Source organism: Rhopalosiphum maidis, chromosome 4, assembly GCF_003676215.2.
Source record: "Rhopalosiphum maidis isolate BTI-1 chromosome 4, ASM367621v3, whole genome shotgun sequence".
Taxonomy (NCBI): domain Eukaryota; kingdom Metazoa; phylum Arthropoda; class Insecta; order Hemiptera; family Aphididae; genus Rhopalosiphum; species Rhopalosiphum maidis.
The window spans coordinates 15,860,440-15,883,403 of NC_040880.1; the positions used below are offsets into that span (position 1 = coordinate 15,860,440).

General features: G+C 27.7%; 3 protein-coding genes across 6 annotated transcripts in view; 2 read left to right on the forward strand and 1 right to left on the reverse strand.

Moving 5' to 3' along the window:
- The first annotated feature begins 3,446 nt into the window (after positions 1-3,446).
- LOC113553101 (gamma-aminobutyric acid receptor-associated protein) lies at positions 3,447-4,764 on the forward strand. Its single transcript, XM_026956252.1, has 3 exons — positions 3,447-3,684; positions 3,932-4,129; positions 4,207-4,764. Exons 1-3 carry the CDS (start codon positions 3,595-3,597, stop codon positions 4,273-4,275), a joined length of 357 nt encoding a protein of 118 aa, XP_026812053.1. The 5' UTR covers positions 3,447-3,594; the 3' UTR covers positions 4,276-4,764.
- A 1,048-nt stretch (positions 4,765-5,812) lies between these two features.
- LOC113550482 (60S ribosomal protein L34) lies at positions 5,813-8,363 on the forward strand. Its single transcript, XM_026952348.1, has 4 exons — positions 5,813-5,902; positions 6,013-6,085; positions 6,184-6,381; positions 8,218-8,363. Exons 2-4 carry the CDS (start codon positions 6,021-6,023, stop codon positions 8,312-8,314), a joined length of 360 nt encoding a protein of 119 aa, XP_026808149.1. The 5' UTR covers positions 5,813-5,902; positions 6,013-6,020; the 3' UTR covers positions 8,315-8,363.
- Positions 8,364-12,338: 3,975 nt separating this feature from the next.
- Positions 12,339-22,964, reverse strand: part of LOC113560569 (chloride channel protein 2) — a 29,245-nt gene continuing 18,619 nt past the window's right edge. Inside the window, exons 1-18 of one of the 4 annotated variants that reach the window (XM_026966522.1) lie at positions 21,628-21,756; positions 20,732-20,987; positions 18,938-19,066; positions 18,733-18,866; positions 17,310-17,592; positions 16,847-16,931; positions 16,618-16,719; positions 16,413-16,515; positions 16,173-16,304; positions 15,927-16,089; positions 15,727-15,842; positions 15,523-15,637; positions 15,311-15,448; positions 14,969-15,228; positions 14,528-14,667; positions 14,175-14,316; positions 13,850-14,077; positions 12,340-13,773 (exon numbers count right to left, since the gene is read on the reverse strand). In XM_026966522.1, coding sequence (XP_026822323.1) covers positions 13,645-13,773; positions 13,850-14,077; positions 14,175-14,316; positions 14,528-14,667; positions 14,969-15,228; positions 15,311-15,448; positions 15,523-15,637; positions 15,727-15,842; positions 15,927-16,089; positions 16,173-16,304; positions 16,413-16,515; positions 16,618-16,719; positions 16,847-16,931; positions 17,310-17,592; positions 18,733-18,866; positions 18,938-19,066; positions 20,732-20,987; positions 21,628-21,669 — 2,697 coding nt within the window. In that variant the 5' untranslated portion in view covers positions 21,670-21,756 and the 3' untranslated portion in view covers positions 12,340-13,644. Of the gene's footprint in view, positions 13,774-13,849; positions 14,078-14,174; positions 14,317-14,527; positions 14,668-14,968; positions 15,229-15,310; positions 15,449-15,522; positions 15,638-15,726; positions 15,843-15,926; positions 16,090-16,172; positions 16,305-16,412; positions 16,516-16,617; positions 16,720-16,846; positions 16,932-17,309; positions 17,593-18,732; positions 18,867-18,937; positions 19,067-20,731; positions 20,988-21,088; positions 21,224-21,627; positions 21,757-22,964 lie in introns of those variants that run through there. The other 3 variants (XM_026966523.1, XM_026966520.1, XM_026966521.1) reach the window with 3 other exon arrangements.

A 22,964-nucleotide genomic window follows, 5' to 3' on the forward strand; every position in this document is an offset into this window, starting at 1 on the left:
CAAAGTTTAAATTTTAAATACGAAGAGGGGTCTTTTATATTGTATCTAATTGGTAGAACGAAATCGACACAGGCGACCGATTCGCAATTATTGTTATAGTTATTGTCAACGAGTGAGTATATTAGATTTACGGTGGTTCTCATATATTAAATCCATCCTGTGGTATTCATTTATCACAATCTGGGACATCGTAATTTATTATCTCTCATATAATCGACATATTGAATCTGCAATTTTGAACTTTTTTAAGTCTTAATTTCGAATAATAATATAATGTAGGTACGTTTGAGGAACTTTTAGTAGTAAGAGTACAGTCTGATGCGAGTACAATAATTGTACTTTTCGTTATTTCGATTATATATTAATACATAATATTAACACATTAATACATTATGTAATTCAGTATTCTGATTGTTTTTATCTCTATGGTGTATTTAATTTCATTTACTGGAATTGCGAAAAAAAATTAGTTACGAAGAAAAACAACGAAAAGAATTTTCTAATTATAACAATTTTTTACTTGATTTCAAAATTTTAATTATATAAGCAATAAGCTTATTGTTTCTTTTTGTTGTTTCAGTTTAATTTCATGCTATCGTTTAGCTTTAGAATTTTAGATAAAATAGGGTTGTCAGAATTTGAAATTTCCAAATTGGAACATCATATTATATTGAATAACCTTTTTTTTAGATAAGCCTGAAACCATGCCGTTTGTATTTTAGGCTGCGTACGAGTCAATTCCCAGGTGCCTGTTTACCTACACCGATACCATTGAGTTGATTTCCGGGGTCGCTGTAAATTGCGTCCAATTTTAATTTTTTTATGTAAATTGCGGTCTGGGTATAATTTTGTATGTATGCCTACCTAAATATTTTTTATTTATCTGTAAATTACATATAAGCATTTTTTAATTCAGTATTTCAGAATGAATAATTTTAGATGATCTGGCATAAACATATCATCAACGGCTTTTCTTTTTAAATTGTCAAATTTCTGTCGATTTATTATTCGTTCCGAAATTTTAAAATTATTGTGATCTTGAAAACTATCTATACACATATTATTATCATTAAATTTCAAAAAACACACATTTTAATTGTACAACACCAACATTGAATATCATTTTTTAGTAATTTCTGAAAATGAAATTTGAAACCATTAACAATACTTCCAACGTTTTATTCCATTCGCCTTTCATAATGACCATTATGAACCATAATTAAATTATTCCATTTTTATTAAATTGAAAAAATATGTAAGCTGTAAAGCAACGTAAAAGTAAAACCTTGTGTGTAAGATCTTCGAGCAGCTGTTATTAGTATATTATATTAGTGAACATACATATAAGCCTAATTTATTTTATTATTATCAAGCAAAAATGAATACTTATCAAATTGTACAGCCGAACGAAAATCGGAATTTCTCAGGCCGCAGTTTACGCACATTCTTAATTCTAAATATACCGGGGACATAATTTACGTATGTTTTAAAAGTACACGGGCCGCAATTTACATAGTATATAAATATAATCTTTTTTGGGGGACGCAATTTACGGACTCTCGGATCATTATATATTTTTTTCAATATTTAATCTAATATTCAGCCTATTACATGCCTATATGCTATATATTGTGGAATCATGTTACTTTATCGTATGTGGTGTAATAGTATGAACTATTTATGGTACCTATATCGGTTATATCACTTGTACATAGTCATATTGCAGATGTTTGTATTGCATCTTATTATTGTTACTTGGCTGACGTGTTTGAAATACTTTTGATTAACTTAAAAAATTAAAATAGTAGTTGTGATTTTTCAAGGAAAACCTGGAAAACAGATGCGTAAAGAAATTTGCGTAGAATTTAAAATAATTTCCCAATGTAAATAGAGATCCCCCTGCTTCATCATGAAATGTTTACACATTCAACATTTTTTTATAATTAACAAATTTTCTGTAATCTTTAATTACTATGTAAATAAAAACAATTGGGTAGATAGAAAGTTTAATGTTTTTGATACATCAATATCAATCGATTTTATTAATTACAAATCTATACAATAACTTAAAGTATGAACTTAACCAAGATATTATATAATGATGAACCGAGGAAGGGGATGGTTCATCATTATATAATATCTTGTTCTAATAGGTCTAAAAGACTTGGGTGATAAAATTATGATCGAATGAGTTTTACAAGGGTCGCGATTGAAGGTAATCATAAGTTAATCAAATTAATTCATTTTTTTCAGTTCTCTTAATACTACAATAGTTGTATTTAATCTTCATTAGTAGGTATATCTACATATTAATTATTTATTACATTAAATAAATGATACATGTTTTAGTTATTATATGCTAGCGATAAGCGTATGTTGTTTTACATCAAACATCACGTAGATAGGTACATAGCTATATTAAACTTAAAAACTAAAAAATAAAGTAAATGTACAAAATTATACGAAACACTGTAAAAAATGTTTTCAAAATGAAAATTCAAGTTAACTTTTCAATTCATCGAAACAAATTATTTGTAAATATTATGGGCATACCTAACATAGCCTTTTACCTATGGGTATCGATGAACAATCGAATTAAACAGAAAATCGCATAAATCATACAATAATCTTTTTTCTTTCAGTTTTAGATATAAATAATACATTTATTATAAATTTATAACTAGTAATTTACATAAATTATTTTTTTATTATTTATTTTAGAGGGAACGGGTCCATATTATTTGTACCGTTGTACTATAAACTCTGTAAATAATATAAAGTTTGCACACACCCCTAAACGGGCTGGACGGCGGTACTCGTTTTACCCGGACGTAGGCATAAGCTTAAATTAAAAAAAAATTATTTTTGTAGACGGACAGTAGACCAGCTTGGTCTGGCGTGCAGCGGCCGTTTGTCAGAAAAAACAATGGCACACAGTTATATTTTATAATACGTATCGCATGATTACGAGACAAGGACCTACGTCAACACGGACGTCAGCTGCACCGTCAAACAACGGGAACAAATAACAAATACCACCGTAATCGGCGGTGTCTGTACTGCTGCGCAGTAAGCAATGGCCAATGCCCAATGGGTCTTATTGTGCTTTTATTATCGTCGTAGTTTCCGCGGCGATCAGCTGAGGCGGTTCACTCAGGTCCGGCAATCGCGGAGCCTAAAATTTGAACAGGGATCGGGCGGAAGGGCCACGGCCACGCACCGTTTTGAGCCGTGGCTGGCGGCCACCCGTTTGTCGTCCGTCAGCCGACCGACGTCCGTCCACCATGGCCGCGATGGCCGTTCGCGGTCGTCCGCTGCGGGGATCATACGGTTGGTACAGCCGTCGGTCAGCTGACGCCCGCGCCCCGCACGGCCGTGCCCGAACGAAAACAACAAACCCCGTGCCCCGCCGCTCTGCAACTAACGACGTATAATATTGTCATTGTTATTTGTTACTATACTGTTACTGTAAGTTCGCCTACTGCGTTTGAATCGCTGCTGTTCGCTACCCGTTCCTTCGTCAGTCGATACAGACCGTTCCCATTTGTCAGGTCGTCTATCGTCGATTAGTTTTGTTACGTTCCGCGCTACACAATGAAGTTCCAGTACAAAGAAGACAACGTTTTCGAGAAAAGGAAGACTGAGGGCGAGAAAATCCGGAAGAAGTACCCCGATAGGGTCCCGGTGAGATCGAGTTCTACGATGACGGCAGTTCGGAATTGATGAAACGTCCCAGACATTTTTCCCCTTTTCGTTTTCCTCCTTTCCTAACAGTATTGTTGGCCATTGTCCACGACGTGACTTGTTTATTTTTACTGAGGCAAAGGTCAATGTCAGGTTTCTCCTCTTTCGTTTTTACTCCGCCGCCGTTGTCTTCGTTGTTGTTGTTGTTGTTTATTGTTGTATTACGTTTAATTTTTTTTTTTTTCAGGTGATTGTTGAGAAGGCCCCAAAATCGCGTATTGGTGAGCTCGACAAGAAAAAGTACCTGGTACCCTCCGACCTGACGGTTGGGCAGTTTTACTTCCTCATCAGAAAACGCGTTCACTTACGTCCAGAAGATGCCCTGTTCTTTTTCGTCAATAACGTCATTCCTCCAACCAGTGCCACAATGGGATCATTATACAATGTAAGTGTTTCCAAGGTCAATACTTAAATGCCTTTCATTTATCTGAACCTTTTTTTTTGTTTTGTTTTATTCTGTAGGACCACCGCGAAGAAGATTACTTCTTGTATATTGCATATAGCGATGAAAATGTTTACGGACGAGTGTAACTCACATCTAAAATATCGGTTGGTTGTTTTTTCATTGTTCATTTCAAAATGCACTCCTTGAATACATAATGAACTAAAAAAAGAAATAAAATGTATTAAAAATTGGTTAATATATTATACCAAAAACAAAAAAAAATAATAATACTATTATTATGTTTATAATATAAGCTTCTCATACATGGTGGTATAAAAACTATTTTATATTGCAACAAAAAGTATGACATGTTTATGTATTGTTAGATACTTTGTAAATTATAATTTTGCTAAAATATTAACCTTTGTTTGATTTCTTATTATTTGTATTAAGCTTACTATGACTTGTTTATAAGATATTTATAGCTAAATGTTTTGGTGTGCTAATTCTGTGTGTAAAAATATTTTTAATTATTTTGTCATTTCAGAAATGATTAGCATTACAAACATTTGGCCACTCATCCTGTATATACTTATAATTATTTTAAATAAATTCTTTATTATATATTAGTAATATTTATTGTGCATTTGTTTATTTAACTACTCATATAGACATATAGTTTAAAAATAAAACTTGATAAACTAGCAAAAATATTTTTTTTATGAATGTAATTATATTGAGTACATCTTTGATGTTTAAGATTATTGTTAAGTTATTATTTGTCTTAAAATGACAATATTTAATAGGAGCAATTAAATTATAGAAAATGTATATTTAAATATATATCATAAAAGTAGATTAATTTTAACGAGTTCATTAATCTATTTTTCATTTGATGTCAATCACAAATTAAACTATAAGTTTTTTGTGTTTAGTTATTATGATTTTCTTGATTAGTTTAAATTCAATTAATGCATTTAAGTCTTGAATGTAAACGTAATTGATCAATTATAATATTGGATTTCAATTTAAATGTTATTGACTTTTAGTTGGAAATTGGATAGCTATGTCGTGAGGTAATTTTATTATATTAAAAATTGATGAAAGTATGAGTGTTCCAAAAAAAATTGACATTTTCAAATGAAAAATATCAAGGTCACATCAAAATATCGAATGATGATGCAAGATAAAATATTATTTATAATGATTTCATTGTTTTTAAATGTTATCATTGTTACGATAAAAAATCACAATTATTTTATTGATTAATTTTTATGTAATTAAGCGAACGTATTGTATTTGGTAGGTATGTCAGTATGTCACCAGAGACTGATACAAGGCTAAAGGGTTTGGTGGACAAACTCAATCAATGCGGTATTGGTATATTGTGTAGGTAAAATTGTAAAAGTAATAAATAAATTATTATGTAAAATATTCTCATGTTATTGATTTGACAACTAATTTTGTCAACTCACCTGCCAGTGTCTGACACAACGCAACTGCGTAATGCACTAATGCACTAATGCGTATTATGTTTATGTATTTGTGTGTGATTTTTTTTTGTTTGTTCAATAGTGGTTTGTAAAAAAGGGAAATTTAAAGTTGTCGATGGTGCAGTTACATATTTCACGGGTTTTTCTTCCATGGCGTTTTGGTCTCATCCATGCTTACGTTATCATTATTGGTTAATGTTTTGTTGACTGTCGATCACACACACTGGTAATCGTGTGTGGATCCTTTCATTACTTTTTCTCCGTCACTGGCACAAAAAAGGTAAATTATTTTTTTTTATCCAACTCGATCTAAATAATTTTCAACATCTAGTCTATGTTGTTGTGCATTTTAAATTCCAATTTTCATGCTTATTTTGTAATTGCTTTCAGGACCGACCATGGGTCAAAGTGTAGTATTTAGGAGGCGGCTTTCGTATAACACCAAGAGTAACAGGAGGCGTATGTGAGTATTACAATACTGATTGGTTCGAGAACTTTATTCGTTTTACTATTTGTTTGATTATTATCGTGTACATTATTTTAATATCATGCGTATTTCAGGGTACGCACTCCCGGTGGACGGTTAGTCTATCAATACTTGAAAAAGCCAAAGCGTGTACCCAAGTGCGGTAACTGTAAAATTAAGTTACATGGTATCAAGCCGGCTAGGGCCATTGAGAAGAGTCGTATGTGCAAACGCAAGAAGACAGTAAAACGAGCATACGGTGGAGTTTTATGTCATAGTTGTGTCCGTGAAAAGTACGTATAATGCCCACATTTTGATTATTTCTTAAACGTTATTATGTTAGGGTGTTATGGATTTGAATACTAATTTTGGTCTTATTTGGATAGTAGATTTGGTACCACATTATGTCTCAGATTTAAACATAGGTTAGGTATTACGTATAATTATTATGATCTTAATTTATACTTAAGTTCTTGATTTTATATAAAATCAATACTTCATTACAAAAAATATAAAATTTGCTATTATAATATACCCATGTCTTGCAATTTATTATGAGCACATAATATGTAATCTACCTTGTAAAAATAATTTATTACTGAAGCATTGTCCAGCATCATTTAGTTAATTACATATACATCGTTTCACAAATCACCGTTAAATATTAAAATTATATTTAAACTTAAAAAGTTTCTTTATGTTTTAATCTTTAATGTTAGAATATCCATTCAAATTTTTTATAAATAGTGAACAATTAATACATCTTAATAATTCATGATTGGTCTTATAATTTGTAACTTGATTTTGCACAGTTATAATTTAATTTAATTAAAATTGTTTTCAATAATTTTACTCTGTAGCTTGATATGTTCTGAATTCTTTTTGGGAATTTGTTATTTATGTTGGTTTAAAATTTAATTTTTTAATAAATATATGAATTTAGTATTCAGAATTATAAATAATATTGATTTTATTTATATTGATATGTAATCAATACACAAGTTGTTTTCTTTCATTTATCCCGTGTATAATATAGATACAATTAATTTACATAAAATTGTTCTTTTATGATTGTGGTTTATCTATATTGTGTATATTGCAGTGAGAGAAACAGTGTATTGACAGGTTTTAAGGGAGTAAAGAAGGTTGTATCACAAAAGCATTAGTGATTTAATCGATACAAACTCCCAAAAGTAACTAAAGCATTGAACACTCTTAGAACTAATAAGTCTAATCTAAGGCTACACGTTGCTGTACAATTATTTACTAAATCTGTTAAGTTGTAATGTTATATACTAAAATTTATTCTTCATAATTTATTTTGTTAGTTATACGATATGTTGTAAATAAGCTGTGTCTATGATTAAAAATTAAAAATTTGTTATTATTTAATCATTGTAGTACTGTAAATTTCATGAATTTTATATTGAAAATAGTTACCATTTTTAATTATTTGGTGTTTGTATTTCATACTCAATAACTATTTATATCCACAGCCATTTGCATAATTTGGTGAGAAAGCTACTCTTCTGGCATGGACGTATAATGAGGCGAAAGTATTGACTTTGCCGACTTATTTTAGCTTGTCATTTATATATAATTAATTTTATAAAACAAAAGACAGCTATTTAGTATTTTGCATGACATATAGAATTATTATTTTGGGGATAAAAGGTTAGCTCATTTACTTATAGACAAAAGGTTAAATTATTTATACTGTAATATTTGTTTGAAATAACTTGATTAACTTATTATGTTAGATTAAGAGTTAGAATATTATAAAAATTATATTCTTGTAGAAAACATTAATTCAGAGCTTAAAAGTTTAAAAAAAAGCCAGAACTATATAATAGGTGAATTTATATATTTGTCTTGTCTTGAGTATCTTTTTATGTTATTGGATTTATATAATATAATTATTGCATTATGTAATCCTAATGAGTATTCACCTTTCTATAAGTTAAGTTTCCATTTAATATATTTTATAAAACATACTGTGTTATTGACATTTTAAAAACAATTTTTTTACTAGAAAGTTGCAACAAATATTGATTCAACAAGTCCCTGCATATTATATAATATAAAATTTATTTAATGGCTTTTTAAGTGTTTAATTATTTATTTTTCAGGATCCTCAGAGCGTTTTTGGTTGAAGAACAGAAAATTGTCGTTAAAGTTTTACGATCACAGAAGAGTTCAACTAAAAACAAGTTGAAAACCAAATGAGTAGTTTTACTTAACCAATTTTCAAAATAAATGTTAATTTTATAACAGACTTATATTTTAATTTTTATCCATCTGATTTCTATATATATCTATTTACAGTTTTTCTTACGCACTTAAATGTTATTTTTATATGTCATTTAAGTATAAACTATACAGACATAAAAATTATGAACACGGAAGTTCTCTGTGTGGTAGGTGAGTAGGTTGTGATATGTAGATGTGTTCAATAAGTAGATATGGTGTATCAGCATAGCCTAGATTACAAAAATATATAATTTTACTATTTATATATTATGTTGCTATTAGTAATAATGTATGATACAAAATTTATATTAAGTTTTCAACCCTTTTTATTCGCAAAAAAATATTATCAGTTCATATATTAAAAAAAACTTAAAATAACTAAATATTTTGTAAATTTTATCATGTGGAAATATGTTAAATATTAAGCCAAAAAAAAAACTATGAAATGGATTATCATTAACAGTATAGCATTAACTTACAATAAAAGTAATCTTATTTTTGTAAATCATTTTATGATTGAAAATATAAACAGCCTAAATTGTCATCATATTTATGTAAATGATAGTGACTTGCATATTTCAAAAATACTTAGCAAAGTCGCCTATTAAATAATTAAAAATAAATAAATTTTATATCTAAGTATCAACAAATATAAACAATACATTTCATAAGTTCTCTTTAATTTAAGATAAATACAACTATAAATAACTAAAGAAAGTATGTGCTTATAATACATTTTGGTCATTGAATCATAATATTTTCTTGTGTACATAATTTAGTATAAAGAATTACATTTATACTCTCATAACTTATAATTTATAAATATTATTAATAAACATATTCTAACTAGGAAAGTTTTCTTATGGTTAAACTGGAATTTTACTTCTAGAGAATTTATCCCCGGTTTCTATAACATACTATATTGCAATAACATAGTATATACTTGTATACCTACAAGAGCACTATTCATTGCTCGAATTTATTGAGGTATAGATTTCTTTATCGACAAAAAATTATAAAACCTTTTGAAAATTTGTTTTGTTTGTTTAATCTGATGTTTTTTATTCATCAACATTTTTTTTTAACTAGTACCTTATAGGTTTATGTAAGTAACTTAATGAATTAATTTAATGTGAATTGTTTAAACAATATTAAGTTATATTGACATAGGTACTCTAAAGTTAGGTTATTATACGTTCAGACAGTCCGGATTTTACAAAGTTAACCGTTTAATGTGGTTGAAAAAAATATGATACAAAAAGTTATGTCAGATAACAGATTTTCGTGTACATTCAATATAAATGTATTGTATGTAATTTCTATTTTTGTTCATATTTTTTCCTGGGATGTCACGATAAGTGACTATGGTACCTAGTATGTACCCATTATTGTCACAAAAAAAAAAAATTGATAAATGACACATTTTGTAACATATATTTTAACCTAATAACTCTTATATAGACATTTAATTCATATATCTAAAAAAAAATTGTATTAATAAAATAACAATATTGTTTATCATTATCTTCAATTTTACCCCCCTCCCTCTTGAAATGGAACTGATGTCCGGACTTGGTCTAAAAACACGGTAACCCTATCGATAGTTTATAATCAGTTAAAACATTTAAAAGTTAATGCGGAGGAAATTATTAAATCATTCGGTTAAAAATAAGCTTCATCTATGGAAATCAGGAAAATACAGGAATCTAAGATTTCTAGTGCTTTTAATACACTTGCGTTTATCATTTTAATTGTTCACTATTCGACATCCGTACTCCGTAGTGGTATTCAGTTTCAGTGTCTACTAAATTATTCATTCAAGGAGTTTATATAAAATGTATTATGTTCTGTACTACAGTAGGTATGATTAAACGAAAAAAATTTATTTTTACTTACAATTTACACACATATTGACATATATACGGTGTGTCCCAAAAGTCCCGTAACGCCCTTAATATCTCTATAGAAAATCAATATATTTAAACGCGGTTTTTTTATAGTTCTAAGTATGGAAATTCTGATTAAATGGCAAATTTAATTTTTTTTTTTAAAATTCAAAAATTGTCAAAAAATTTTTTTATGCATTTAAGAATTTAAAATTTTTAAGATAGCCATTTTGTTGAACACATTTTTTAAAAAAGTATTAAAATTCAATAAAAATTGACCAAGTTAGAGCATGCTATGTTTTTGAATAATTATTGTAATAAAAAATTCAATTGTTTCACATTTTAATAATAAAATATTTATTTCAGCACAACAATACTTTTACATACTTAATTAAAATTATGATTGAATAAAAATAAAAATAGCCGTGTCTTATCGTTTGCTGAACAGCGAAACTGATAAAGTTTACTCATCTTTAAATGCTTATAAACAAAAATTATGACTAACTTTTTTTAATTATTTTTTACTGCAATAAGTACAACTTATTATAAACCTTCTATTAAATTTTAAAGATTTTTAGGAATGCCAAATTATTTTATCAGCATTTTTTTATTAATTGAAAAAAAAAAAAATTTGAATTTTATGCCATTCAATCAGAATTTCCATACTTAGTACTGTAAAAAAAAACCACGTTTAAATATATTGATTTTCTATGGAGATATTAAGGGTGATACGGGACTTTTAGGACAACTGTATATACTTATTTAATAGAATATATAATGCATAAATTTGATTTTAATGTTTAATTTAAAATGGATACTTTAATTAATTAGTTGCAATGAATTTTGAAGTTAAAATTTTAAAAATAAATTAACCTAAAATTTATGTCGTGTCATTTGTTTGAAAGTATAAAATATTCATTAAGAGACATAAGTTATTAACACAATTATGTTTCATATATAATCATATAATCATATGAGACCTAATGTACTGTAGTAAGTATGTTTTTTAATATAAACTCAAACTACATTACGTTTATAATTAGTAAATATTTAATACGATTAACTATAGATCGATATAATACGAGTATATTCACTCAAAATAAATGCTGACCAATACAATATGATATTAACACACACTAAACTGTGTGGAACTATGAAACTATGGTCTATAACCGTACTATTTTTAACTGACACAGTGACCCGTGCTACATTTCAATAATTACTGTATAAAAATATAAAATATTAGGATTTTTTGGAATATTTTGTAATTTATCTTATATATATTAATTAATTAAAAATGGATTCTCTGGATATCTATAGTTCCATCATTTCAATTGTGCAATAGGTAAATGTTATTGGGTTTTTTAAATCTAATAATGTACTAATTGGTCTAAAAATAGATATATTTCAGATAGGGCTTGTGACTTGCATAAAAATATATGTATTAAAAAAAAAATTGAAACAATGCCATTATTGGATATCATAATATATTTAATTGTTCACCCAACTAGCTATTTACATACCTATTGATAGAGGAAGTGATATTTTTTAATAATAATTAAAGTTGTGATTAAATATCATAATTATCTTTAGTTTTTAGTAATTTATATTTATAGTTATAAGATAAGAAATCTTTTATTAGTCAAGTCTAATTTGAAGTAAGTAAAATAACTGTAAATGCAATTTTAGGTGATTAATATTGGGTATAGATTAAAAAAAAAAACAATTTACTTGTAGATAAGAGTAATGAACGAGTAAATAAAGGTTTTGAGTTTGAAGAGGAAATTTAAGTTTTAATTAAATGAGATTAAATTATTAAAATTAAAATTTTCAAAAGTAACTTAGTACCTAATTAATATGTATCTAATATTATTGATTCAGACATGATTAATTGATGTTATCATGAAAAAATTATAAAATTCTATATAAAAATAGCGAAAAGTATTGAGAATTTAAACTAAATATTGAATTAAAACTACTTTGGTTATTAATGTAATAGAGAAATAAGATATACGTATAATAGAAATACTATGACTAAACTAGAGCTATATTAATATTTTATAGGTGTGATGTAATTTAAATAAAGTTTTGAATATTTTTGTACTTATAACATTAATATGCTATTAAATTATTTGCACTTAGGTTGCTAGGTTTAGGTGTAGTAATATTCATAATGATATGTATTATAATATGTACATTGTACAATAGTATCATTTATTTTATATGAAAATGGATACACCACAGTAAAGTAGTCATATTGCCTATCTTAAACGCCGTGATACTATGACATTCAAATAAAAATAAAATAATAATATTATTTACAACATATAGTAATAAATATCAAACAGCATCAACGATTCTGTGTATTAGATATTCTGGACAATGCACAGGAAATATCGTTCTTTACAATACGTATAATAGATCAATTTGCTTTAAAGTGAACCTATAGTTGTAATCGTGCGGAAGTATGGAATACTATTGTTGCTGTATTAGTTTATTACGCCCGAGCCAGGCAGAGAAATCAAGAATGTTGGGGTTACGCCTCCTTAAACGAAAGATTAATATAATATTATAAAATAAACTAAATTAATGGTAAGTATATAGACTTATACTTACGGGTATTTATACAGCGTGTTAAACTTATTATAACTATATTAACTATTTTATTTTTATAATTTTAAAAAGTAACAATAAAATACCTATATTTAAGTATTTATCATACAACAATAGGTACTCATAACATTTTATACATAGCATTTAGCAAAAACATATCAAATTAATGGTAAGACAGTTTTAACTTTAAAATTTAATGCTTGGTTACGGTACCTTAAATAATATTTTATATAAGGAGATTTGATACCAACCGTTTTATGAGGTTCAATTTAGGAAATATCTTAAGGGTATCTTGAGTTTATACGTAGTAAGTGACGTGTGTGTCGTATGTAGCTATAGCTTAAAAAAGATTTCACGCGTACACGAATATGACATCACCAATTTATATAACCAACGAGTTATATTATTTTTCATTAAAAAACATAAACCTATTTTTTATTCTACATAAGTTACGATAAGAAATTTAAATTTTTTAAGGAATTTACTTGAATTTACTTTATCCTAGTATTTAGAATTTTTTACTTATAATTATTAATCGCTTATTTTTTTTTATTTTAAAATACAATTTAAACGGAATATAAAAGTTAAAATATATACTTATGATTCCAAAATTAGAAAAATTTGATGATCGATCTCAAGTAAACTACAAAGAAAATTTTATTATGTTCACATAATATTTTTTAACGAATCCTATGTTTATAGTCTTATTGGTATGTAATTGACAAAAATAGGTATATTTTCGTAAAAAAAAAAACGGTCTGTATTAAATCGCCTTTACAAAATTTATTTATTGTACCTATATATATTTTACACGTCATAATCGTCATCCATTCGTCGATTACTTAAAAGCGATTCCATCGCAGCACTACGGTAGCCAGATGTCTTGTGGTGTCCGAGTTTAGTTCCCGAGTTGGTGTCTTCTATGGCTTTTCTTAACTATTACAGTAATTATAATGTAATTTTTTTGTGTAAAAAAATGTTTTGTTGAAATTCGGAGCATTTAGAAACTTACTTCTTTTAGTCCGACGACGCCGACCAAGCGACCAATGGCAGTGACGTAAGCATGGTTGACACCGACTAACGAGAACACCGAATGGACCTTAAGTAATGACGTCCTCTCGACCAACTGAAACGGTGCCGGGTCAATGTGACAGGAACCAAAATCTAAAATCTTGTCCATCTCTGTTTGTTCCCATTCGCTCTGTTCTTCCGGTGACATGTCTATGACTCTCTCTTTAGGCTGCGAGTAAATGAACAATTAAAACATTGCGTGAGTATAATAAATCTTTAAATCGAAAATAGGGATTTCAATTATGTTTTTATGTATAGTGATGTACCAGTTGAACTTTTTTGGACACTTGTATAATCTGCGACGAACACCTATCCTTATCCGATATATCAGTCAAGCTCTGCTGCTCTGGATTGGCATCTCGAAGTGTAGCAGATTTGTGAAATATAGCTTCGAACGCTAATCGTATGCTATAACAAACATTGGCAATTGAAATATTATACAGATAAGAGATAAATTAAAATGTTAATAAATAAATAAATTTGTTAGCAGTAACAATAATATTATATTGTAGATATTTACAATGTCCAAAATGGAAATGAGTATATCATGTGTGTTGTGTGAATATAAAATTTAAAGGTCTATTTGTTCTACAGTTGTTGTATAATTATTATTAATTACCGACTCTCGGCTCCAGTTATCGTAGAATACGGTGTTGCTGACGGAGTCATCATTGGTGTCAGGTTATGTAGAGTGAATGAATTGGTTTTTTTTAAAATAGATTTTTTCGGATGCCCTTTCAACGAAGAACTGCATTGTACCTAAAATTAAAATTTATATTGTATTTCAGGGTGTCAATGCTATGGTTGAATCGATAAGATGCTTATTCTCATGACATCGTATTTATTTTTGATACGAAATTAACTATTATATATTTGTAAATCAGATTTAGTCATAATATTTTCACAATAATATATTATTAGAATAAGGTTAGTGACAATTATTTTATTTGTCCATGTGTCGTGTGGTAATATGTTTACGTAATTACTAATACTGGTTTCGACTTGTTTATGTGTAATGTAAAAAAGTTTTAGTATGTACTATGTAAAAATTATTACATACCTTGATTATGGGGTTTGTAGAAAGCGATTGAGAACTAATTGAATACTTCCTTTGTAGTGTATCTGGTGCTGGCGTGACTTCAAATCTGGAAGGCCTCCTTTCTTTGTTTTCTCTTCTTCTTCTTTCTACCTCGTCAAGTCTTTCCTGTGCTTCTTTTTGCCATTTAGCAACTACCTGCATTCGCCTTTCTTTACCCACTTGTCTGTCGATCAGTTTTATTAATTCAATTCGAGGCACCGACCCCAACAAAATCATCGAGTCTAAAATTTCACAATTAACAATAATTATAACTTATATTTGATTAGTGTATTGCAATAATTTATAGTGATAATTTGATTTTACCTGGTTTGTCAACTAATGGAAACACTCTAAGAACCTTGTTTTCCCTTAGAACCTTTTTCAAGTCTCTGTAACTCATATTATACCAAATGTATTTGACATCTCTGACCATAAAATCTTCTACATACACACTGTAAATACCTATAAACATAAGTTAAAAATTATTATACAAGCAGTATCGATTATATGAAATAAATTTAAGCTAATGATTGTACCCGATATGGATGGAAGAAGATCCGGTAAGTAGGGTAGATTCTTTATTAATATAATACTGTCGTATAGTGAAGGTTGTAGTAATACTGCTACAGCGTTTGATATTAATACGGCGATCTAATAAATTAATCATGAAGTTTAATCAGTTTAATACAGGTAATATTAATAATTAATTAGTCTATACAATTTTTAAAGATAAAATATACCATGACAGGTACAATGTGTGTGATCTGTCCCGTCATTTCAAAAGCAATTACAGACACTGATATGGAATGTGTAACGGCCCCGGCAAAAGCTGCTGCTCCGACTACGGCATAACCTCCTAAATATAAAATATTGTCACAGACATATTATTGACATTAACTATCTATTTATATAATTTCAAAACTGTTTTATTAATATTCACCCGGTATTATAGGCGTGATGAATTTTCCGTGCCTAACACCGTACGGAAACCACAAGTGCATGAGTTCACCGACTATTCGACCAAATGCGGCTCCAGTCTTGAACACTGGAATGAAACTACCGGATGGTATTGGAATGGTCGATGCTATTATGGAGAACACAAACTGAAAACAAACTTGCTTGAGTAACCGGAGGAAAATCATTATAACTCATCGGTAAATTGAAATAATAGGTTTCATAATATTACATTATAAGCTATGTAAGCCGATAAACAAATGAAAACGTTGGTGTTTTCCGTTCGCCAATGATTCATCATTTCTGCCTCCTCGATGGTGAACTCAGTTTTTGTCCACGTGAAATTACTAAACAGCCCAGTTAACTAAAAAAAAAAATTAATTAGTTTATAATTTATGTAATGTAGTCCGAATTTTGCAACGATTAGTGCGATGGCCACATAATTTATTATTATATTATTGTTCGTTCTTACTTGGTCGTGTACGTTCAGTTCACCAGCAATATATTTACCGGTGCCTAGAGGGAACGTGATTGTCAATGTGAGAAACGTTATAAGGCTCGGATATAAAAAACGGCTATAACATAATGTATAAACGAGAACATTTAAATATAATTTTTTTCTTTTGCACGTGATATATTAAATGTTACTAGACGGTTGTGTGATGATACTCACTTACTTCTTCTGTAGGAATGAGTTCATTCTTTTACTTTGTCTCATAAACAATACGTATTGCCTGTGAGCCCAAACGTAACCGGCTCCGATAATTCCACAGACTACCCTATAACGTGATATAATGTTGTATATAATACACGCATATTATATATTACACGAGACGCTTAAGGTAAACATACGCATAAACGTAATATACACCGTAACGCCACGCATATTTGAATAGATGTACTCACCCAAGTAAAGCAAAAACGGTTAATTCTTGAGGATCAAACGGATATTCCATAGTGAAATGGGTCGGGAAAAAAGCCTTTACGGTTTCTAAATAGGTTTACAAATAGATTATTTCATATGATAAATAAGCATCTAACCAGAAAAAAGTTTAGGGGGGGCTCAAAACGAAATATTTTTATCGTTGATAAACAAAATATTGTTAATTAATCATTATGATATTATGTCATTATGTCATTATCATAAGTGTTCGACATCGATCTTTAAAAAAAATCATGAAAATCTACATGGATAATGTTTACATAAAATATTATTTTCTTGTGGAGAGGATTAAACTCCTAAAACTATCACTTTATATAGGTGTCTACATTAAAATAATATTTACGATTTATGATAATGGTATATATATATTAAAGACTAGGGATATACCCTTGTTGCGGGAGAGCTATAATGATAAAATATACACACCGGCTTTGTTAAACCATACTGCTAGCAATCGGAACACAGTTGCGCTACAAACGGCTGAAAAAAAACCTCTCCAGTAATTTCGCACAGCGAAGTACACGGTCGTTACTTCGATACTGAAAAGCACACCGCCAATAGGGGCCCCAAAACAGCTTGCAACCCCGACCGCACATGCCGCAGCCAGCATTTCAGTGTTCCGTGATTCGTTCTCGTAGATTCCTTTGAACGAAGTGATTACTTTTGTCAAAAGCGTGGCTGTTATGCTGGCAATGTGCACGAACGGGCCCTATTAAATTTGTCGCATAAAATCTAATAGTTTACCAGTATGGATGGTACCATATTATATCTCAGTTGCGCGTTCAGCAGTTATTTTTTTTACATTTTTTTAAAAATTTGTTACATATAAATTAAACACTAAATAGTAAATACATACACTCGACCCTTTAGAGTGTGATTCTTTTATCAAACAACACTTATTATTTCAATATCTCTATTAATTTTTCCAGTCGCTTTAAGTATTTAAAATTTAGTTAAGTGAACTGAGTGAAGTAAAGTAGTACGAGTATACCCCGTAAAATGTTAGTCTACTACTCCGCTCGTTAAAACTTTAAATACTTATAACAGTTATAAGTTATACACTACTCGTCCGAATTTCGATTTTTATGTATCGAAATACTCCGAAAAATATTTTGTTTCAGATTATGTAATTTAAAATGTATGTTGTTATCAAAATAAAAATAAAAAACTTAAAAATATATAACAATATAATATATATATATAAAACAAAAAAATGTTTTATTTTAACTGGAAATTATGTAAAAAAAAAATTTTCAAAAAGTTAATAGATTTTAAAAGAATGAGTGTTGTTCAATAAAATAATAACTCAGAATACATCACTTATGCAAGCGAAACCAAAGATACAGTAATTAACTGCCATTTTTCAATATACAGTGATGTGCTAACTACAAAATACTACAAAATATTTAAATAATTTTAAATTTGTAAACTAAATGTGTTTTTGTATTGATAAAACCTCTTGCAATATTACTCAAACTTGCAGTTATGGTAAACTTATCCATAAAGGATTGGAGTTCTTTCTATAGATTTGTATAATTAATATAGTAAAATCATAGTTTCATCCCTCAACCACGTTACAATATATTCTGCGATAGTCTTGGACGTAAATTTATTTGAATATTTGATTTCTAATAATTAAGGCTATAGTTAGGTAACAATCACAAAATATATCCAGTAAAATACATAGGTATTCTAATTTTTTTCCGACAATTCATTTTATGCATTGTGCGAAATGCGAAGTTAGATTAGCTTGTATTGATTTGAAAATCTATACACAAAATATAATCATGAGGATATATGACACATTCATACGTTTTTAATATTAAAGGTAATATTTAAGAGCACAAACCTCTTTGCCGAGAGGTAAACCGGAACCTAAAGTTGCTGTAACACCGACAACTTTCGCGATCAACGTTCTTAAGGTGAGGAATTCTTTTAATGCGACGCCCCTTAATATTGTTTTCATTTCTGGTATACCTGAACCTAAATAAAACAAAATATCAACCATTTTAAAATGTTATAAGCGGATAGCTTATAAATTTATAATTGCGTACCGATAGATTGAGGTGCAACTAAGTGTACGAATCCTGCTGCAAATGTTATTAAACTGACTGGTAACAGTACCCAAGCAATGTACTGCAAATACTGGTTGAATGCCATATCTTTGAATAGCCATATCCTTCCTGACCACAAAATGTTTAATTAATTAATATTTAATTACTATAATATTACTTAGCATATAATGGCGAGAAATTAAATAAAAATAAGTCCTATATTTCGATCTAAAATTAAAACTTACCTGTTGACTAGAAAAAAAATATATCCACGTAAAAGTTAATGTTATTATCATCGTTATGACTGAATATTACTTGGTTACTCAAGATTAATAACTTATCTATTATGCTAAACTTCGATGTTCATTATTTGATTATATTTGAAATTTTATTTGTAAAATTATATTTTTAGTCCACTAAGCAAAGTAAGTATAGTATATATTTTGGGAAAATTTACATGTTTTAATTGTTTTTTTTTTTTTTAAATATTTTACAAAATGATCTATTACGATTTACATTATCTAATAATAACTATCAACTTTTATTCAATTCTAGTTATTAAATTTTACTTCATCAACCATTTTGATTAATTAAAACTAATTGTAGATTGTAAGTGTAATAGATATTAAAAAGAAAAACAACATACTAAATAAAGATTTAAGCAGTACCTACGTACACATCTTAGTATTTTACACAGGTAGTATTATGTTAATAATTATAATAGTTTTATCTTTCTTTAATATTTGTTAAACTATTATAATGAGATTTTTAAACTTATACAAATAGATACTTGATGAATTATATAATATATTAATTATAGTTATTTCTAACCACAGATTATTATTATTATGCATTTATTTATTGCAATGGAAATATAGCCATTTCATATATTTTCTATTTTTTTACTTGATATATATATAATATAATAATTATGTATTAATATAATAATCATAACCAAAAATCAAATAATATAATGTTAATATATTGTTTTTCCTTTTTTAGAAAAGAATATTTTTATAACGATATTTTGTATTACGTTAATTTAAAGTCGGAATAATACGTATATTACAAATATGATTTTGATTGAATTAAAAAAATTAATCTTTGTCTATAACCTTTTATTATTATTATTTATATGATATCTATTGGCTAATCGCTATTGTTATTTATCGAAAATTATTGTGGTATTGACAGAGACAATTTAAATAATTATTTATCTTTGGACATTTGAGTAATTCAACGTTTAAAAATCCACAAATGTTACACAGTAGATACCACTAACCACGCTCAACAGATTGACTGAGAAACCATAAATAGGTTAAATACAAAAAATATGTTTAAATTACAATATTTGAAGAAAATGGGCAAAATACTTTTTGTATATATATTAGGTATAGTTGTAGTGCTCTAAAATAACATTTTCCAAATTCAGTTCCTTTAACGTAGTAATAGATGAAAAACACGTGAATTCATTTATTTTACAGCTCTGTAATCAATATAACAGAAAAAAATATAAAAGTAGGTACTTTCTAACAGAATTTTTCACAAGATATAAAGTCCGTGATTAGAAGACCTATCGATCACTCTATGAAAAAAAGTTATACGTTATTTGGTTTGATAGAACTAGTTAATCTTGTATAATATGCTAATCCTTTTCAAATGTAGTACAAAAACATTATACTTTGTATACATTATAAAATTTTTTTTTAATTATTTGACTAAGTGTGGCGTATAATACCAATCACTGACTACTAATTAAACATTTTGTATAGTTATAGTAGTATAGGTACTAACCTTCGTTGGTGAAGTCTATACCATAATCCATGGCAAAGCTTAATACGGCCATGACGAGACCCAATAACGTGAGAAATACCCAATCTTCGCTGAGCTTGGCGAACGAATGGCGCCATACGACTTCCAAAGTGGAACTAATTTTCCCGCCATACTTGCTGAATTCTTCGTTAGCACTACCGTGTATTACAGGCGCAGGTATGTTCTGTTGCGTTCCTTTGACATAATCACCCAATTCTTTTGTATATTGTCCATACATCTGAGCCATAATAATAAAAAAAAACAGTTTTTTGAACCATTAAACGTATCAAATCAACGAGGACATTAAATTAAAAGCTAATTCAATTCATAATCATCTACCGCTGTATGTTATTTTTGTAATATAAGTTATCAAAGTTCATTGGGTCATGTGACTATACAAATGAGTTGCCAGACAGGGGAAAAAATATTAAATGGGAACTCAGGACTTAAATTCGTGTCGTAAGATGCGAACTGAAAACTGTTTTTATCAATTTTAGTATCAAGTAGGCAATAGCGAGTTAAATAGTAAAAATATATACATAGGTATGGTGTATGGACTATGCACTTCTTATCGTTATTTTATTACAATATGTAATAGATAATAACTTAATGTTAACTACTAAGAAAGTGTTGTTTTATATTATTATGATTATCTAATTGCACTGTATTCAAAGTAGATAAGAAGTTAAAACAAAAAATAAAATAATATTTGTTAAAGTTAATGATATAATACAACAATTAGTATTTCGAAAAATAATGGCAATATTCAATTTTAGTTCATTTATAATTAGTTATAAACGTTTTGTTTAAATGGTTTTACATTTTTTATTTCAACGGAGTATAAGAACTATTTTTTGCTAATAGAAATTACCACTTACTGAATATTCATTATTAATTGACCATTGAAATTTGTGGTTCATTGTTTCTATGATATTTTTGTTACGGTAAAATATTAAAAAAACTGAATCATGTATAATACAATTAATATCTATTATCTGTATGGTATATTTCCATAATAAAATGTATGAATAATTATTAACTATCAAATAATTGAATATTTCCATTTGTATATAATGTGTAAGAAGTACCTACTTAAAGACATCAGTCATGCGTATTTAGTGTAGGTATACATAGTGTATCAGGAAGGAGTATTATTTAAAATATATTATATTCACAAAATTGTCAACAATTTGTATTATACTCTGTATAATTATAACACAAGTGAAATATTTAATTTTTAAACGATAATGTTTATCTTAAACTTGAAAAAACGCATTGAGTACAATTAATCGTTAGTATATAATGAATAGTATATATAATTGAAATAATACTATAGTATGTAAATTCGATGTTTATTGGCACATCGAGAATAGAGACAGATGAATATAATTGGATTTGTTTTTTGATTTATTGATTTAGTGTAGTTTTAAAAATTACTCGTATTTAAATCATATTTTTGTATATTTTAATAATAATTATTTAATAAATTACGATTAGTTACAAGTATTTTAATTATCACTTCTTTAAATTATATGATAATATTAATTAATTATTTTTCAACTCAAAACCTCAATTTTCTAATTATGGGACATACTGTAGTATAATATATTGTGGATAGATACATCTATTTTTGGATATTAAATGTTTAAATAATAAATTAGCTTTGGAATTATCTACTCTTACAGTATGAGTGGTATGATGCGATGTTAATACCATAATTTAAATAAAATATGTATATTTTTATGTGTATTTTTTTGTAATACGTTTATCATACATAACTTTTTCATATTATTTCTTTTCTAAATGTTATTTTGATAAAATAATATTTAAAATTCAGTTGCATCCAAAAACCACACACTTATGATTTTGACTTTAAAAAGTTAATAGATAAAATCCACCCGTTTATCGGTTCATTGTTTATTAAAAAAATAAATAGTACTTAGATTAAAATATTTTTTTTTATATAATATAATTTAAATTAATATATAAATAGATAATAAATAAAATATACTACATATAAATTTTTAATTAATTATAATATGTGCGGGTTTTTGATACAACATTCTTAATAAATGTGTGGTTTTAGTTTTTTGAAGGTGTTAGGTTTTGTTTTGTCTTTTATTTAAAAGTGTATGGTTTTTGGATTCAATGTTAAATTCAAGTAGTGTTTTCTAACTAGGTATAATAAAGCAATAATATTAACTGGCAGAGTTTA